General features: G+C 45.0%; 2 protein-coding genes and 1 long non-coding RNA gene across 10 annotated transcripts in view; 2 read left to right on the forward strand and 1 right to left on the reverse strand.

Annotated features, from left to right (window-relative positions):
• The first annotated feature begins 593 nt into the window (after positions 1-593).
• Positions 594-13027, forward strand: PRPSAP1 (phosphoribosyl pyrophosphate synthetase associated protein 1). Its single transcript, XM_038546524.1, has 7 exons — positions 594-789; positions 2132-2247; positions 2704-2759; positions 3347-3492; positions 10750-10820; positions 11614-11760; positions 12266-13027. The coding sequence occupies exons 1-7, from the start codon at positions 636-638 to the stop codon at positions 12422-12424; spliced, it is 849 nt and encodes a 282-aa protein (XP_038402452.1). The 5' UTR covers positions 594-635; the 3' UTR covers positions 12425-13027.
• On the reverse strand, positions 12783-15752 carry LOC119876622. Of its 3 annotated transcripts, none has more exons than XR_005364194.1 (3): positions 15621-15752; positions 13736-13875; positions 12783-13225 (listed from the first exon to the last, which is right to left on the reverse strand). It is a non-coding gene; the product is annotated as an uncharacterized LOC119876622 (long non-coding RNA). The 3 variants fall into 3 exon arrangements; XR_005364195.1 differs by lacking the exon at positions 15621-15752 and adding an exon at positions 14683-15325; XR_005364193.1 differs by lacking the exon at positions 15621-15752 and having other exon boundaries at positions 13736-15325.
• QRICH2 (glutamine rich 2) overlaps positions 15570-19440 on the forward strand; it is a 34086-nt gene continuing 30215 nt past the window's right edge. For 4 of the 6 annotated variants that reach the window (XR_005364192.1, XM_038546519.1, XM_038546523.1 and 1 more), the window contains exons 1-4: positions 15570-16100; positions 16168-16242; positions 17231-17290; positions 17616-17726. Coding sequence is in view for 5 of the 6 variants with exons in the window: in XM_038546519.1 (XP_038402447.1) it covers positions 15570-16100; positions 16168-16242; positions 17231-17290; positions 17616-17726 (777 nt within the window). In the remaining variant the exon portion in view is untranslated. The remainder of the gene's footprint in view (positions 16101-16167; positions 16243-17230; positions 17291-17615; positions 17727-19440) is intronic. The other 2 variants (XM_038546520.1, XM_038546521.1) reach the window with 2 other exon arrangements.

The raw sequence follows: 19440 nt of genomic DNA on the forward strand, positions 1-19440 counted from the left end.
AGCAATCCACATTTATTGAAACTGGAAGTAGCCTTTCCTTCTAATGTCTTTCAGATTCCTCTTTTTGTCTCTCTGGGTAATCTTTGTTGGGCATCTGTGTATCTTGAGGAAAAAAGGATGAGGCGATTTTTGAAAACTTAGTTCCAAGACTCCCCATCCTCCACCCTACCCTCTACCCCGTGAAGAACGGAGAACACATCCTTTCTGGAGATGGCAGCTAACTAGCAGAGGCAGTGGGTTTCCCTTGGCAGTCACAGGCAGCAGGGGGCCGGTGCGCTGGCCTGAGTCTGCTGTCCCTGGATGGTGCCAGCGGCTGCTGGTTCACCCTGGCCAGCAGTTGATGTCTGCCTCCGATGCCACTCCAGCGACTGTGTCATTGACAGAAGATCCAGGCAGAGGTGAGCGTGGATAACTGCTATGGATTTACCTAAGCACAGCTAAAAAGAAGAGCTCAGAAGCTTTCCTCTGGATTTGTGAGGTGCCATCATAAGCCAGTGTGGTGACAAAATGCCCATGACGCCCATCTTGGCAGCCCATTTCTTGGGCTGACTTTTCCATCTTTTTTGGGGGTTGATGAATGAAACTAACCCCCAAATACAAATGTCGACTGTTTCAGAGATGTGAACACCGCTGTGATGGAGCTGCTGATCATGGCTTACGCGCTGAAGACTGCCTGTGCCAGGAACATTATCGGAGTCATCCCGTACTTCCCCTACAGCAAGCAAAGCAAGATGCGGAAGAGGGGTTCCATTGTGTGCAAGCTCCTGGCGTCCATGCTGGCGAAAGCAGGTGAGTGTGGACGCAGGCCCTGGGGAGCCCGCCCTGTCACTTAGGACTCTTTCTGCTTGACATTAGTCCCTACCTCAGCTAATTTGGGGCCTCTCTCTTAAGTGTTGTTCACTAATTACTTCCTTCCTGTTTCCTTTTGATAGTTCTGGTTAGGGGTGTGTGAGCTTAGGTATGAACTCTCATGTGTTCCTCTCCTCTTTGTCTTAACTTGACAGTGATGTTGTCTCTCCACTAATCCTGGACTTTCTCATCATTCTGCCCCATCTCATCTTCTCATGAAAACTTTAGCTGTGATCCTGGCGTCCTAATGGGATCTTTCGAGCTTCAGGTGTAGGTTTACATATTTGCCTTGGTTAGCTAGCTGCTGTTTTTGTACGTAGTTTTAAACTGGGTTTTTCTTCTGTGGCTTCTCCAGTTTATGTAGTACTCCTTTCTTCCCCTCCTGACTGTCTCTGAATAGCAGCTCATTTTCATTGCTTTTATTCTGTGTTTTTGTAGCGGCAACATACTTTCTGGCCCGTGAATCAAATGTAATAACACCTGATGGTAATTGGGATTTTATTTGCCTGGCGTGTTTACTTAAAAACTCTAATACACATTCAAGCCCTGAGAAACATTTGGATTCCATCCTCTCTCAAGATGTGTAGCTGTTTGGGGAGGAACGGGTAATTACTGGTTCTTTGCTCTAGAGGGTTTGCAGTAACCTTTGATTATCTGCAATGTTTTTATATATGTACCTTTTTTGTTCAGCACGACTGATTATAAGAGTATGTCTATCATCTTTTTTCTATAAGAATACTTCTTGACTCATTCTTTTATGACCTTGAGAAATTGTTCCAAACTCTCCACTATCTTACCTTTGTGGTATATGGATTTTTATCTCCTAATATGTGTATTATTTAGCTTTCATATTCTTAATTCCTTCTGCTCTAGCCATAGGCCTTTAAACTTCTTACAGTCTTTAGTCAAGGCCTATTTTTTACACCCATTACTTCTTCCATGTTTTCTAACTTTACATATTCATATTTTTGCTTGTGCCTGACTTTTCTTAATTTTCAGGACCAAGCTAGTTAGGATAGTATAGGAGAGCACCTTCCTCTCTGCTCTAGGTCTCTCTCCATGTGGAAGGTCATAGGCTCTTTGACATGAGGCTTGACAACATTCTGAGCTCACTAAGTGTTGTTGAGGTTCCAGATGAAGTCTATGACTAATGTGCTTGTCCACAACACAGTCCCTGCTTTCAGGCTTCGGTTAGGAAACAGGAGTGGGCGTCTAGTTTATGTCCACTGTGGCCATTAACTTGTAGGGGTGAACGTTGTAATTTTTTGTTTTAAAATTTCAGGTTTAACTCACATTATCACTATGGATCTTCATCAAAAGGAAATACAAGGCTTTTTCAGCTTTCCCGTGGACAACCTTAGAGCCTCACCTTTCCTGCTTCAGTATATCCAGGAAGAAGTGAGGAGCCACCAGCAAACACCCCATTGTCCTCAAAAGAGACCCTATGTAGTTTTTCTCTGGTATCAGATTTCAATATTGAAAGGCACATCAGATGGTCTTTCCCTTAAGTCTCAGTGCCTGAGGCAGCCAGATAGGGTCAGCATGTAGGCATGGACGATCGTATTTTTTAAAGCCATTAAAAATGGATTTCCTTCTAAGTATCTTTAGCAATTTGCTTATGTTTTCTTAAATGAAGGTGTTAAGAAGTAATTATTTTTTAATCTTCTTGATGTAGCAGTACTTTTGCAATGATGTTAATTGATAAGTGTTAAATTTTAAACGTGTAAGTGAAACTCTAGAGTATGTGATTGCTAGTATGGATCATTGTTACGAGAGGGAAAAGTGTCACACCAGCACCCAGGTGTTACTTTGTGATAACTTTTCAGTATTTTCTTATTTTTCCTTCAAATCTAGATTCCAAATTACAGAAATGCAGTCATAGTAGCTAAGTCTCCTGATGCTGCCAAAAGGTAAATATGTTGGACATTCATAAAAATTCCTTTTGGGTGCTTCTGAAGTCAAAATGAGCTGTTTGGGAACTCAGAGCATGTAATCATGTTGGCCTGGAAAAGCTCATTGGCTCCAGCTTTCCCCCACGGTATTGTCCTGTTCCCACCAGGGCTTTATCGCTAGTCTCCAAATAATACAAGGCGGTCCCTGAATTACTCGGTTTTCCTTCCTGTAGGAGAAAAGGAAGTTCTTCCTTCAGATTCTCAGGAAAAGGAAAACAGAGGGCCATGAATGTTTTTCAGGCAATGGTTTTTAAGAGACCTTTTTTGAACAAGGTTCCATCTTCTGAAGATAAGTGTTATAATATTGGACAAAGCGGAGAAACAGAATCATGTACAATCAGATGCTGGCCCACATCTCAACTCCTGTGCCTCTTGAGGCATTTACGTTCTGGTCTAGGCCCCATCTCCTGAATTGCCTAAATCATTCCTTTGTGTGTCCGTAAAAGTTCAGATGATGTTTTCATTTGATGATTAATAAAGTGTTGAGATAGTGACACTTGGGTTTTCTTTCCATGAATTTCCGTTTCCTGTTGTCTTTCTCGTAGGGCCCAGTCATATGCTGAGAGACTGCGTCTGGGGTTAGCTGTGATCCACGGAGAAGCTCAGTGTACAGAGCTGGACATGGATGATGGTCGCCATTCTCCCCCGATGGTCAAAAATGCTACTGTCCACCCGGGTCTGGAGTTGCCCTGTAAGATTAGCTCTATGTTCTTATTTCACTTGTAAATCGAAGAAAGTTTTAATAATATGAATGGCTAGAAGTTAATACGTATATGGATGAACGGTATCTTGGTCTTTTGCTTTTTAAAGATTTTTATATTTAAATAATCTCTACACCCAGCATGGGGCTTGAACTTATAGCCCCAAGATCAGAAGTCACATACATGGGACGTCTGGGTGGCTCAGTGGTTTAGCGCCTGCCTTCGGCCCAGGGCGTGATCCTGAGGTCCTGGGATTGAGTCCCACATTGGGCCCCCTGCATGTGCCAATTGATGGCAATTTGATAGGATAAAAAAGTTAGAATGTTTACACCTCTGACAGGAGCCTGTCTGAAGTAACCTGTTGGAGGTATAACCATTCTGGTATTTCCCCACCCTGTTAATCTCTGTATGTTTATGGAGCATGGCAAATAGATACAAATTTTAGAGATTCCTCTAAAAAGCATACTGTTATCTTCTGGTATAGAATGCCAGTTATTACCACTCAAAATCCATGGAAAGAAATAGCCTCCACACTGCTGGATTAATAACAGGTTAGTCAGGTATCAGGTCAAAGGGTTGTATTACTAAAATAAGTGCTTAAAAGTTACTGGGATCCCAAAGCCTGGTATAGTCAGTGGTTACTATCACCCACCCTCCCAAAATATAAAAGCTTAAGATTCACACCGTCACACATACAACGTTTTAGCTAAAGCTAAAATTATTTCACACTCTGAATGCTAAGTGCTACCCAGATTAGTTCAGTTGTCCTTATGGAGTCTGAATGTAACACCATCTCCTTTAACAAAAGGGGAAACCAATGCAATCCCATTCAATTACCTAAAAATACCACGATGGGATGCCTGGCTGGCTCAGTTGGAAAGGCATGTAACTTTTTTTTTTTTTTTTTTTTTAAAGATTGTATTTATTTGCTCATGAGAGAGACACAGGCAGAGGGAGAAGCAGGCTCCCTGTGGAGAGCCCGATGTGGGACTTGATCCCAGATCCCGGGATCATGCCCTGAGCTGAAGGCAGACACTCAACCTCTGAGCCACCCAGGCATCCCAATTTCAGCGGTTTTTATACAAGAGAAACAAGTAATAAAGTCTTAGTTTAAATTTTTGGTATTGCAGCATTTTTTTTTTTTGCAGCATTTTATTTGAGGATTTCATAATTAAAGTTCTTGAATAAGCAATATATCCCCATATTTCAAAATTTAAAAAGTATAAAATTCTTTACAGTAAAAAAGTTTCCCTCAGCTAACTCTGATCTGCAGTATAGTTGGTTTCTTATATCCATTTAGAGGCTGTATGCATAGGCAAGCAGATAACATACTTCTTTCTCGCATTTTCACACGGCGGTAGTATATCAGACACATTGTTCTCCCCCTTGCTTTTCTCATCCAAGACCTCCTTCCCTGTCAGTCTGGACATACCTCTTGGTCTTTTAGTTTCATAAGTGTTCTACTTTAGGGATATACCACAATTTATTCAGTCAGTTGTCTGTTGATGAACATGTAGTTTTTCCAGGCTTTGGCTGTGAAGAAATGCTGTTAATAATAAACACTTTTTGAGCCCTGATTATGTGTCAAGAGTTCATCTAAGCTCTTCAGTAGATCTTCGGGTGATCTTTTGTTTTCGCATGATTTTCTTAGAGCTACTTGTGTCATCTCTCATGCCAGCAAGGCAGCTGAGATGCAGCCAGGAGCTGGGGGAGCCAGGTTTTGGAATGACAGGAGCTTCAGGAGCCATACTTTAGCTTTTTATTTTGAACAAACTGCAATCTTAGAAAAAAGCTGAAAGAATACAGAATTTCTCTCTACTCTTTGCTCGGAGTCCCCAGATTTAGCACTTAGATACACATCCTTTTCTTAACCACTTGAGGGTGAGTTGTAGACATAACGTCTATATTCCTAAATGCTTCAGTAAATATTTCATAAAAACAGATATTCTTTTACATAACCACAGTGTAATTATTAGACTCCGGAAACGGACATTGTTACAATACTGTTACCTAATCTGCAGACCTTATTCCTATTTTACCATTTGGCTTACTGTGTCCTTCAGAGCAAAGGAAAAATCATTTCTTTCTGACCTAGAACCCAATAAAGATCACACATCAGACTCAGTTGACCTTTCTCTTTAGTCTCATTTAATCAGGAACAGCACTTCTGTCCTTGGTCTCTTATGAACTTGACACTTTTGAAGAGTATAGTCCAGTTGTTCTATAGAATATCCTTTTATTGGGGAGTATTCCTTCATATTAGGTCAAATCAGTTATTACTATGGTTCTCTTTCTTCCCTGTTGAAATTCAGTTCTATCAGAATGGATTCATAGAACCTTAATTTATTCAGGGTGTTCTAATCCATTGCTACTATTTATTGTAATTAATTGTCAAATTTATTACAAGTCAAATGGTCTTAGACTTGACCAAAGAGAGCCTTTGAGCCCCTCCTGTGTTCTTTTGACATGTCCCTGTCATTTTTGATACTTACTTTCTGATATAACTAGATGTTCCATATTTCTTTTAAAGATTTTACTTATTTATTTGAGAGGCGGGGGTGTGAGAGGGGAGAATGGCAGAGGGAGAAGCAGACTCCCCGCCGAGCAGGGAACCTGATGTGAAGACTGATGCAGAGCTTGATCCCAGGATCCCAAGATCATGACCTGAGCTGAAGGCAGACGCTTCACCTGCTGAGCCACCCAGGTGCCCTAGATGTTCCATATTTATCCTGTACTTACTTCACCCTGGAATCAGTCATTTCAACAAGCAGCCCCAGTGCCTTTAGTGGAAAGTGGTATTTACAAACCAAGATTTACGAACCAAGATTTGGGCTATGGGGTGTACACTCAGCACTAGATGATACTACCTGTGACTAACCTTCACTTACGTTCTTTCATAAGTGACAGAATGTACCTAAAAAGATGAGAAATAAAATTACTGGGTCAAACGTTATTTTGCTAAATTATTGTAATATTTTATATGATGCTATAAAGCAGTATGTTCCTTCATAGACCTTTGGTGTGTTTACATGACAATTTTTACAGCGGCCATAGGATCATTTTCTGATCCCTTCTAACAGATTTAGCCAAGAGAATGCTTCTAAAAAGTGCTAGTTTTGTATAATTATACTTTCCAAATTAAATATGCTTTATATTATCAGTTATACTTCAGTATATTTTAATAGTTTGGCTAATAGTAACGAGGATGAGGGGAACCTGGGTGGCTCAGTCAGTTCAGTGTCTGCCTTCAGCTCAGGTCATGATCTCAGGGTCCTGGGATCAAGCCCTGAGTTAGGCTCCCTGCTCTGTGGCGAGCCTGCTTTTCCTTCTCCTTCTGTTCTTCCTCCTGCTTGCGTGTGCATGCACACACTCTCTCTCTGTCAAATAAATAAATAAATAAATAAATAAAATATTTCAAAAAATTGTAATGAAGATGAAGATACTGGACTGCTAGGACAAGACCAAAAGTATTGGGATGCCTGGGTGGCTCAGTGGTCTGCCTTTGGCTCAGGGAGTGATCTTGGGGTCCTGGAATTAGGTCCCACATTGGGCTCCCTGCGTGGAACCTGCTTCTCCCTCTATGTCTCTGCTGCGCGCTCTCTTTCTCTCTCTCTCTCCCTCTCTCTCAATCTCTGTCTCTCATTAATAAATAAATAAATCTTTAAAAAAATAAAAGTTGTATAAATTTTTCTGTTTTATGAGATAGAATTGATTACATAGGATGTAATAGATGTAATAGATGGCAAGGGCATCTAATGAACTTGGAAGGGTTGCCTGTTGGTGCCTCTCTCAGCACTGCTCTGTGTTTGCCATGTGGTGAAAATGAAAGAGTTTGGATCACAAAAAGGAGAGAAAGTCACCTCTTTTGGCTTGACTTTTCTGGCTTGGTAATTTTACAAATGAAGATGTGATTTTCATCACTAAACCAAAAACAGACATTAGCTCCCTCAAGCATCTCTTAAATGTTAGTTTTGACTTGTTTGCACCTGGATAGAGTTGTAGGCTTGAAGATAATTTCAGTTCCAGTCCTACCGGAGACCTTATTTTATTTCTTCTTTTTTTAATGCCAGTCTGTTGATAAAGTTTGGCCTTCCATTGAACTAAAAATAGACCAAAATCAAAACGGATAAGGAATGAGTAATTCCTCCTGGCCCTTTCTTGCCCTATATTCCAAGAGAGGAAGGTTTGGTTAACGGACTCTGGGGAGAGAGTGTAAAATTTAAGGATGGTTACGAATGCAGTATTATTTTACATGAGAAATAGTAACTTTAAAAGCAAAAGATATGGGGATGCCTGGGTGGCTCAGCAGTTGAGCGCCTCCCTTCGGCTCAGGTCTTGATCCTGGAGTCTCGGGACTCCCGCATGGGGCTCCCTGCAGGGAGCCTGCTTCTCCCTCTGCCTGTGTGTCTCTGCCCCTCTCTCTGTGTGTCTCTCATGAATAAATAAATAAAATATTTAAAATAAATAAATAAATGCAAAAGATAATTTCCTGCTTTCTTCTAGATTTGAGGTCATTTGATAACTTGATGTTTTCACTACAGTAAGTTGATACAGTTTGTGATTTCTGGCCATAAGCAATGTGCAGAATTCATTTATTCTTTTTTTTTTCATTTATTCTTAAACATAAGGTAGTTTTAGCACCCTTTATCCTTAATCTCCAGTACATACATTACTTCTGATAATTTTGAATTTTGAGTGGTTTTTTTTTTTTTTTGGTGGGGGGGTAAGCTTAGAAAATTTGGGACTTTTGTTTTTAGCCTGTGATGTTCTGTTCATTTCCCTTGACCCTATTAATAAAGTCTGTCTCCGTTTTTTAGTAGTCACTAAATTTTTTTTTTAAGATTTTATTTATTTATTTAAGGGATATACAGAGAGAGGTAGAGACTTAGGCAGAAGGAGAAGCAGACTCTGTGGGGAACCTGATGCGGGACTTGATCCTAGGACCCTGGGATCACGACCTGAGCCAAAAGCAGACACACAGCCATCAAGCCACCCAGGTGCCCCAATAGCCACCAAATTGTTCAGTTTTATCCAGATCCTAAAATTAGTAATGAACAGGGAATGAACATACCGGGAAAGATGCTTGCTTTTTAAAAACCTTTTAAGCCTCCATCCTAGCCATGCCTGTGTTTTTCATTCTACACTGATAAGCTTTTTGGGAGAAACAAAGTTACAAAGTAGTAAGGAGGAGTACTGTGACATGTTTTCCACATCAAACTAGAGCTGAATTTTTATTGGTCTTTGAGGGATACTGGCTTGCAATCTTTTTTTCTCTTTTTACAGAGGAAAGTGGCCAAGAAAAGGGGCCACATCTCTTTGAGAAGTGGGTAGGTCAGCACAACCATCTACCACATGGTTTAATATAAAGACAGTTTAGGGAAGCTTTCCTAATGCTGATGGTTTATCTTCTCCATCTTTACCTAAATACTACCAAACCATACTTATATGCAGAGCCTTTTGACTGCCCTAATTCAAAAAAAAAAAAAAGAAAGAAATTTGCCCTTGTTTCTGGGATGGGAAATCAGGAAATGTTGATTGAAATCTGCCAATAAAATAGTACTGGATTTCAGCTCGGCTGATTTGCTGGTATGTAGAAAGATCTGCCTGTTCTTTGAGATTTATGGTACCTGTAGATAAGAATCTGCTAAAGTGGTTTGTTTGCTGATAGCTGCTAACCTAGAGAATTACCCTGAGTTTTATTCTTATGTCCCTCTCCCACTACTGGTTTAATATTTCAGAATAATAAAAAGCTTTAAAAGTAGGATACTTAGTCTATTCTAATGAAATATTCTCTCTCTCTCTCTCTCTCTCTCTCTCTCTCTCTCTCTGTTTGCTAACCTTCTTTTGAGGGTGAATTCTTACTTCTCTATTCTGGAGTTGGGTTTGTACACAGATGGGCCTTTTCTAGGTATAAATTGTGTAGTGAGATAGGAAGCCTGTACTTTAAGGACCAATCAAATTAGGAAGAAATGGACACGCCTGGATGGCTCAGTTGGTTAAGTGTCTGCTTTCACTCAGGTCACGATTCCAGGGTCCTGGGTCCTGGAATCGATCCCCACTTTAGGCTCCCTGCTCAGGGGGCGGTGGGTAGGAGTCTGCTTCCCCCACTCACGCCCTCTCACTCTCTCTCAAATAAATAAATAAAATCCTTTAAAAAAAAATCAAGAAGAGGGGATCCCTGGATGGCTCAGCAGTTTAGCACCTGCCTTCAGCCCAGGGCGTGATCCTGGAGTCCCAGGATCCAGTCCCACATCAGGCTCCCTGCATGGAGCTTGCTTCTCCCTCTGCCTGTGTCTCCGCTTCTCTCTCTCTGTGTGTCTCTCATGAATAAATAAATAAAATCTTAAAAAAAAAAATCAAGAAGAAATGATGGAGTCATAGTCAGTTACTGTCTTCAAGTCCCTAATTTCCAGGAAATTGATGATGTCAATCATGTAGTTATCTGGTAATAAGGTTACGTTGTCCAAATAAAGTTACTTTGGAAGAAAATGAAGTAAAGCTTGCTTTCTGCCTGGCAGCCTTTACCTGTTTGATTTTCTACAGAGTGGCATTTATTTTATATTATCAGTCTCCGTGTAAGTAGAATTATTTCCTTTGCATGGCATTGCATTGCTGCTTCTGTGTGTGTAAGATCTTCCTCAGCCTGCCACTCTGGACTTGTGCTGTCCGAACACCAGTAGCTGCTAGTTACATGTGGCTCTTAGCTCTTTACAGGGCTGGCTAGCTAGAAGTGCTGTCTTTGTGAAATGCACACTAAATATCGAAGACTTAGTGTGAAGGGGAAGGTCCAATATCTCTAATAAATTTGCATATCGGTTATATACTAAAACATCTTGGATATACCAGACAAAATCTATTAATTTCACTTTTTTCTTTACATGTTTTTTTTAAAGATTTTATTTTTTTAATATCTCTACACCCAACAGAGGGCTCGAACCCACGACTGAGATGAAAAGTTGTGTGCTCCACTGACTGAGCTAGCCAGGCACCCCCTTTTTACTTTTTTTTTTTTTTTTCTTTTTACTTTTTTAATGTGGCTTCTAGAAAATGTAAAATGACATTTGGCTCACCTGTTTCTATTAGCACTGCTCTACACAGTCTGTTTCTGAGAGACCCCAGGTTCATTTAGGAGAGTTTTCTTTGTTTAATAATTTTTTTTTCACCACTTCCAGGGAATGAGGTTTCAATTGTATTTATTTAGTGACACAGAACTAACTGGGATCTTGTGGTTTGTTTTGTTTTGCTAGTGATGATGGCCAAAGAGAAACCACCAATAACTGTAGTCGGAGATGTTGGAGGGCGCATCGCAATCATAGTGGTATGGTCATGTGTCGTCCTTCATGTGCAGAGATGACACTGCGGGCTCCTAGTAGGTTGTACACTTTGGGATTATACTTCTGGTAAAGATGATAAGAGTTAAATGGATCCATCTATCCTTTCTCACCCAAACTCCTTTAGGACAAGAGAAATTTTTGTATAGTTGAACAGGGATTATTATAACCTACAGGTATAAAAAGAACGTAGGAACTCCCATAAGAAAATTCAACCCCATAAATAGCCTTCATCTTAAGGGGTCTAGGTTCCATCAGACCAGCTGACTGCTCAACCTTCAGCTTTAGGGCCACGAGATGAACTAAAGATGAGTGGTTCCATTTTCACTAATGAGAACAAATGTCTCATTCTTCATACTTAGGCATGATCTGTTTGCTCCCAGCTCTAAATGCCTTTGCCGGGCCTGATTACAATGACTGGCTTTATTTCTGTGTTCTTCTCATCTCACTTTGTCTTGAAAAAAAGATGGGACCCCAGCTATGTAGAAATAATCGGAGATTTGGAACAGGGAAATGAGTCTTGGCAGGCCCAAACTCCAGCCTTACCTACTACACGTGACTGTAGGCTTTGCTGCTCTTTGTACTGACAGCCTCGCAAAGCACAGTCCACACGGTTCTGTTGCCGCCACCAGAGGTTCAGTCCGGGAATCAGGCAGGTGGCTCTGATCTCCAGTTGGAGATCCTCTGAAAGGAAGTGCAGGGAAGAGCAGAGAGGTGTGTCGTTTATAGAGATGGCAGGTAGCTCCTTACTACTAACTTACTAGTAATGTCTCTCCTCAGGATGACATTATTGATGATGTGGAAAGTTTTGTCGCTGCTGCGGAGATCCTGAAAGAAAGAGGTGCTTACAAGATTTACGTCATGGCCACTCATGGCATCCTGTCTGCAGAGGCCCCCCGCCTGATTGAGGAGTCCTCCATTGATGAGGTTGGTCTGCTCTTAACAGGCCTAGAATTTGCTGTTCTCTCTTCTGGGAATGGTGAAATGGCTCCACCCATGTTGCTTAACCCGCCTCTAGAGGACGGACCTCTGAAGTCATGCCCTTGGTGCCTAGCATTGTGTTGGGCCAGATGTATAGGTAGGAATTAGATGTCTGTTTTCATAAAGGTTCACTTTATGTGCTCGGGTATAGTTCGTATTTCAGTATAATTTGGAGCTGTGGTAGCCCTTCTCTCAAGACTTGGATTCTTCCTGGATTGCGTGCACATTGTGCACTGTGCTGCGGCTCACCCTACATTTCTGCATAAGTACACTGGGACCTTCATAATCTTATGTGTTCAACCATGTAACCTTTGTCTTGTATAAAGTCAGATCAGTTTAGTTTGTAAAAACTGTACTCGGAATAAGGTTTTATAGTTTGGAACTTGGATGGCAGGTCCACATTGGGGACACATCAGTAACCGTGTTTATCTTCCGTTGCTGCAACGACCAGGTGGTGGTGACGAACACTGTCCCTCATGAGGTGCAGAAGCTGCAGTGTCCCAAGATAAAGACGGTGGATATCAGTCTGATTCTTTCTGAAGCAATTCGGAGAATCCACAACGGGGAGTCCATGGCATACCTTTTCCGAAACATCACTGTGGATGACTAAGCTGTCACGGTTGCCTTGACTGAAACTCCCGAGGAAAACATGTGGAGTGCAGTGCCATCAACTTCTGTACATGGTGTTTCTTCTCACGGGAGGACTGGAAATAGCCTGAAGTCAGATAGTCTCGCCAAGTTGGGTAGGTAGGAGGCCTTAAGATAGTCAAGGGGAAGACAGAGCTAATAGAAACATGGCCTTAAGTGTCTGCCATCGTCCTCCTGTGCCTCAAACAAAAGTTACAGACACTTTTCTGAAAAGAATCCCCAAATCTTGCTGATATTGAAAAGGAGTTAAAGGCAGAAAGTCTTAACTCTAATATTCGGTTATTTCCACCGTGGGAAATGTGTGTCAATGTTGAACCTGGTTAGGGAAGCTGAGTGTCCTGGTACTGTTTCCATTCTAGTTGTCCTCTCCCCAGTCAACCTCACATAAGTTTTTTTTTTTGTAGAAAAACCCTATTTTTCCTTGAGAAGCTACTGTGCCTACAGCCAGTGAACAACGAAGCCTTTGTGGCATTACCCCAGCCAGGAGGTCAGATTAGAGAGTAGCGTCCTATCTCTGGATACCTGCGTTGCTCTTCGCTGGCAAATAAAAGAATTTGTTGTCTCACTGGTCTGTTCACTAACATTGCAGAGCCTCCTGCTCTCCTGACTTCTATCCAGATGGTGCGGAAGACAATGGGTACGAAATAGAGTGTTCCAGGTCCATGGCTGGTCCCAGACCCTGGACATGAGTCTCTGTCTGCAGGTTCCATCCCCTTCCTGAGCATCAGAGTCAAATCTTTGTTGGAATAATGGATTTCAAAATCTAAATTAAAAAAAAAAGAGAGAGAAAAATTTTACTTTTTCCTGTGTGATAGGTGACAGCAGGTACTGCATTACTCAGGACTGCCCCTGACCTTTTTGCCCAGCAATCAAAACTACTCTAGTTTATGGCCCGTTTGTCAGGCAGGCCTTTGAAGCCTTCAGCCTGATCTGAGCAGGACTGAATGTAATGGGAAGGAGCAGCGTCCGTCTGTTAGGCAGTGAGCTGGGACTGCTGGTCTGTCCTGTGCCTGAAGGATAGTAAAGGACCATTCGCTTCTTTGCATAATCCTATTTCTCTGCAGGGACATTTCCTTGACATTCTTATCTCTTTCCAAATGACCTGAAAAGTTCTCAAGCCACAGTCAAGACTTTGAGCACATTGGCTTTTTCAGGCACACAAGTTGCCTTCTGTTAATAGTCCCAAGTAGGGGAATTTTGAGCAAGAACTTAATTAGCAGCTAGCATGGTGGCTGGGGAAGAGGCGTTACTACTCAAGAGGCCTGGTTCTTACTCATGAGGCCAGGCAGATGACGAGTCCTTTCTGGGCCTCTCATCACTTGTGAAAAGAGGTTTGGAGTTGACAGCTGAGGGAAGTCCTTTTCAACTCCCAAATTCCATTTATTCATCCAGTTAATGTTTAGTTTCCTAGGTCTGTAAGAACAGAGGTGTTTTGTTTTTTTTAAGATTTTATCTATTCATTCATTCATTCGAGACACACAGAAGCAGAGACATAGGGAAAAGCAGGCTCCCTGCAGGGAGCCCAATGCAGGACTTAATCCCAGGTCCCCGGGATCAGGACCTGAGCCAAAGACAGATGTCCAACCACTGAGCCACCCAGGTGCCCCAGAACAGAGGTGTTTATATATACTTAGTAGAATCTAAGTATCTCCTGATATTAGAATATATTCACATATGCCCTTCCCATTGGCATTTAGTGGGTCCTGCTATGCGCCTGGCATGATGCCAGGTCTCAGGAGTATGCAAATGAAACCGTGAAGACTCAGGGAGCTGACATTCTGGCCCCAACTAGGGTAGCAGCAGCAGCAGGGGTGACATTCTTCTGGAAAGTCACTGAATTTAAGAGTTGAGAAGCCCCTGTTCCACACTCTGCAGGACAGTGGATGCTCTTTCAATTTAACTCTGTGGTCCAGCCTTTTGTTTTATAGGATATAAGCAGAAGTGCACAAGGCTGCAAAGAATTTGTTCTCCTGATGGTATCAGCAACCTACTGAGTGTCAGGCCCTGGGGATGTGATGGTGAACAAAATTCTGGAGTGTTAACCTTCCTGGAGGTTCTAGACTTGTTTTAAGTCTGCTCCCAGGCAATACTTGGGGACGCAGAGCATGAAGGATTTCAGTAACACCTTATCAGCTCAGATTAAAAATTTGAACTTGAAAATAGTTAAAATAGGAGTACATGGTGATTTTCGCACAGGTTTTCCTGAATATAAACACTGACATTTTATGTTTTCTGGAAGAATCTGGTGTGGGGAGGTCATCCCCAATTGCTGAGAGCACCAAATTCCTCTAGTCCTTTCTAATCCTCCCCTGTGATGAGCTGAAATGCTGGCGCTTGGCCAGATGAGTCTGTTTTGAGATGAACTGGGCCAGGGTGGCACAAGTGAAGGGCTGTCATCTGGTGGCTGGAGCTGCCTGGGTCCTGAGTGGTCTTCTCCAAGGTACCCTCCTTTCTGATAAAGCTATAAGATGGGAACTGTCCCCAAGGGGCCAAGTTCTCAGGACTGCATCCCTCAGGTACGTGTGCCACTGCCCTGAATAATGGGATGAGCTAAGGACACACGGTGTCCCTTAAACCTTTCTGTGCTTAGTGGCTGAGTGAACGAGGGGCCTGCCTAGGTTAAGGGGCCCCTGGAATCTAGGGGAGCCATAGGAGGCCTCCCCTCCCCATAGCAGAGCCTTGGCACAGCCTCACAGCCCCTTGAGAAGCGTTTCCTGGTAATGATTCCTGGCGCCTTGGGGTATGGCCAAGGCTCCCCGGAGCCGCTAGGATGGGCTCCCCTTGGGAGTCGGGGCGGCCTCGCCCATGGGCAGCCCCCCAAGGCGCTGCGTCCCGCTCAACCGGGCCTGTTCTTTCGCAGAACTGTCGGGGCGCGCGGGGGGCGGGGGGCCTCCCGCACAACCGGGCAGCGAACGGGGCCGCCCCTCCCGTTCCAAACGTCCACTGGCCGCGACCCGGCAGGAGGGCAAGCGGGGAGGGCGGCCCAGGGCTGCAGCTCGGAGACCGGCGGAGGGCAGGAGCAAAGGGTGGGGAGCCCGGCGGGGGCGGCCCGCGGTGACTGTGCCCCGAGGGCGCCCGGGGGCGCGGGGCGGGCTGCGGCGCGCACGATGCCGCCCACGCCGGCGGCCAGCACCGTGTCGCTCCGGGAGCTGGCCGACCTGGCCATCGGCACCCCGGAGGCGGGCGCCGTCAACTTCACGGCCCTGCACACGCTCATCGTGGCCATGCTCCGGAGCCTGAACCTGCAGGAGCTGCGCATCGACTTCCAGTCGCCGGAGCCCGAGCCGGAGCCGCCGCCGCCGCCGCCGCCGCAGGCCGTGGTCAGCGCCCCGCAGCTGGCGGCGCCGCAGGAGACCAGGCCCGCGGCGCTGGAGAGCCAGGTGAAGGGGCTGGGCGGGCAGGTCCACGACCTCAGCAGGCGGCTCAAGACCATCACGAGCCAGGTGCAGGGCATCGTGAGCCACGTGCAGCACCTGACGGCGCCCGCGGGGCTGGCCGCGGACCCCCGGGACTGGCTGGACGAGACGGTCAAGCTGGCGCCGTCCCGGTCGCGGGTCGGGTCGCTGAGAACCGGAAAGGGCGAGAAGGCTAGCGTGGCGCCCGTGAGCGCGCAGGTGAGCGCGCAGGTGAGCGCCCAGGTGAGCGCCCAGGTGAGGGGGGCGGGGCGGGGGGGCGCGGCCTCCAGCGGCCGTCTCCACCTTGCAGGCGACCGTGGAAGACGTGAAAAGCCTCCAAGAAGCCAAGGGAAAGGCGCAGGAGCTCCCGGAGGCGAAACTCGAGGTGAGGGCGGCGGGGACCCCACTGCCCCGAGCCCGGGGGATCCCCAACCGGCCCAAGGGGGGAGCTGACAACTTCTCTGAATATCCTTTGAGCTAATTTCCTTTAAACAAGAATAAGAGTGAGGTGGTGGACGTTGAAAGCCTAAGCTCAGCCCAGGCGGAGGTGCTGGGAGGAGCAAGCGCAGTGCTTCACTGGGAGAACCGTCTAGAGCTCCCTTTCCATGAGCCCTATAGGGACCCAAAGCACGGGTGGTATTCCTACTTGAGGCCCTCTGGAAGCCACCCATGGGCTTAGTGCTAGAAGGAGGAAGAGAGGCAATGAGAGGAGAGGCGGGAGGCCCTGGGGGCTCCTGATCCTTCCTGCCCCCCATGTCAGGCCTTGAGCCCCAAACAGCACTCATCTTTGCTCTGGGAAGCTTTTCTTTTTGAAGTGTGGTGGTTTTGGGGGTTCAGATGGGTTTTTTTTTTTTTAGACTAAAGGCTTGTTTTACCTTTAGATTCCTACATTCAGGAGGTTTGCAGAAGTCCTACAGGGGAAACTTAAGTTTTAGCAATGTGCTTTGCTTCTTTTGGGGCGCCTTTCTCTTTAAACCGCACAGCCATTCAGACACCCTTGAAGGACCTGATCATTTTTGTCCTTGAGAGGCAAAGTCAGCCTCATTCTGCAGTGTGGGAATGTTTCATTGGTGGGTAGGATGACGTGAATCCCAGGACCACAGGTTCCCACCCCTGTGTTAGCATTTGCTCTTGGCCCACTGTCCCCCAGCACCACTCCACCGCACCTCACTTTCCTGCCTCTTGTTGACTGGAAAGAAAACCACTTACCTGCCTTAGCAGCCCTCTCTCTACCCCCTGCTCCTGTAAGGTCCACACACCTGCTTTCTCCTTCTGTGTGTGTGTGTGCGCGTGCATGTGTGTGTGTGTGTGTGTGTGTGTAGGGGCCACGAGAGGGGATATTTTGATCCTCCATCTCGGAACTCTTCTTCCAGAAAGCCTTCCAACGGATTGATGAGCTAGAGAAGATAATCAGAGAACGGGATGAATTCCTGGTAATATGGGCGAGTTCTGTGACAAAGGGTCCTCAAGGGGGCAGTAGGGGAGGATATCCAGACTCTCACCCTAGATGTCTCTGTTGCCCCGGGGTAGGGCACTGTCCCCAGATTGAGGGGAAATCCTTCCCATCCCTGCCCTATTTCCACCGGGGACCCACAAGGGACAGGAAACTGGCTTCCCAAGATCAGTGGTCACTTGGACAGTGACTTCTCCTCTGGACTAGGGCTGTGGATTCTTTTAGCTCAGTTCTGCTTCTAAAGCTCTCTGGAATTAAACTTGGGGTGTGTATCTGTCTGTCTGTCTGTGTGCTGTTACTGTCAGGATCTAATGAGCCGGAAGTTGAGTTTGATGCCTGTTGGAGAAGAAGTCACCATGGTCACCTGGGAAGAGCTGGAGCAAGCGATTACTGATGGCTGGAGGGCCTCACAAGGGGTGAACAAACTGGGGACCTGGGCACTGGTTTTGGGCGGGGCTCCCCTGAACCTCTCCCTTTTTACTATTGCACAATATTCCATTATGTAGATGTTCATACTTTCGTGTTTCCTATTATGGTTGTTTTTAAGTTGTTTTTTTTTTTTCCAATCTTACAACAAACCATCCTCCAATGTGACATTGACACGGGCAAACACATTCATAGGGTACATTCCTAGAAATGGAATGCGGGTTTGTGATTTGGCTCAGTTTTGCCAAACTGTCTTCCATGGATATGGTTCCAATTTAGACCTACCACCCCACACCTCAGTAATATGGGAGAGACCTTGTTTCTCGGGTGCCTACCAGCACTGTCTGAAAGTACCCATTTTTTTCCAATTGGATGGAAAATGGTACCTGAGTGTAGTTTTTGTTTGCTTTTGTAGCTTTTCAAAATTCCTTTACAGTCTGGTCTGAAATGCCCAAGTCCCTTCACACTTAGTGGACAGAGGTGACTGACCTTGGACGTCAGGTCCATAACGTCTTTTGGGGGCCCTGTACTGACACACAGGGATATGCATGCATCTGTCTGACCCAAGGCAGTGCACAGGAAAACCAAATCGTTTTTATTTTTTTAATTTTAATTTTTAAAAATATTTATTTATTTGAGAGAGATAGAGAGCGTGCGTGAGAGAGCGCACGAACTGGGGGGAAGAAAGGCATCAGAGAAAAGCAGACTCCCCCCTGAGCAGGGAGCCCTACATGGGGTTCGATCCCAGGCAGGACCCCAGGTCATGACCTGAACCAAATGCAGATACTAGACCAACTGGCACCCCACCCCCACTCCCACCCCCACCCCCACATCTTTTTTAGATCCTTACCCTTTCTCCATCTGAATAAAATGGCCCTCAAGGATGAGAATCAGCGGCCCTTTTGGTCTGGATATTCCCCTTCTCCTGGCTTTGTGCCTTGGGGTCATTCAAGTTTCAGCCCTCACCCCCGCCCCCCTCAGTACCCACACAGGCAAGGTGAAGAGAGTGGGCCTTTTGGCTCCACCAAGTGGCCAGCTGGGGAATGGCAAATATTACGTGGATACAAAAGCCATCCTTCTAGTCTCCCAGGGTTGCTTTTGAATGCGGTAGGGGCATCTTCAGAGGAAAGCAGCGTCAGAAGAAGTTGGAAGAGGACCCTGTAGGCAAAAGAAAAGGCCTACAGAAAGGTTGCCTCTGCTTTCGCTGTTTGTTTGTTTTTTTTAAGCCAAAGCTTCTTACACATACCAGTATCATGTTTTGAATGAACATTTTTTCAGGGTGCCAGCAGAAGACACCTGCCAGACCTATAAATAAGCGTGACCTAAGCACCTTTAGACATTTTTGCTTCTCCAGAGGGAAGGAAGTGTCTGGTTTTTGACGCTTGCTCATAATCGGGAACAATCCCAGGAGCAAATAAGAATAAATATAAATATTAAAAAGATTTTTGAGAAACAAGAGAACAAGAGGGGCAAGTTCAGCCACTCACTGCGCAGACCATCATGAACACAGCGGAGAGTTTCGCATCTCAAGCTGGGAAAACCACACCTTGGAGACCAATTTTTCTTTTTTTTTATTTATTTATTTTTTTTTTTTAAAGATTTTATTTATTTATTCATGATAGTCACAGAGAGAGAGAGAGGGGCAGAGACACAGGCAGAGAGAGAAGCAGGCTCCATGCACCGGGAGCCCGACGTGGGATTCGA

Source organism: Canis lupus, chromosome 9 (genome assembly GCF_011100685.1).
Source record: "Canis lupus familiaris isolate Mischka breed German Shepherd chromosome 9, alternate assembly UU_Cfam_GSD_1.0, whole genome shotgun sequence".
Classification (NCBI taxonomy): Eukaryota; Metazoa; Chordata; class Mammalia; order Carnivora; family Canidae; genus Canis; species Canis lupus.

Bases quoted from the DNA above. Each gene is read 5' to 3' on its own strand.
- PRPSAP1 (XM_038546524.1), top strand. From the start codon at position 636: ATGGAGCTGCTGATCATGGCTTACGCGCTGAAGACTGCCTGTGCCAGG. The intron at 10,821-11,613 runs GTATGGTCATGT...GTCTCTCCTCAG, and splicing joins GGCGCATCGCAATCATAGTG to GATGACATTATTGATGATGT. The intron at 11,761-12,265 runs GTTGGTCTGCTC...TGCAACGACCAG, and splicing joins AGGAGTCCTCCATTGATGAG to GTGGTGGTGACGAACACTGT.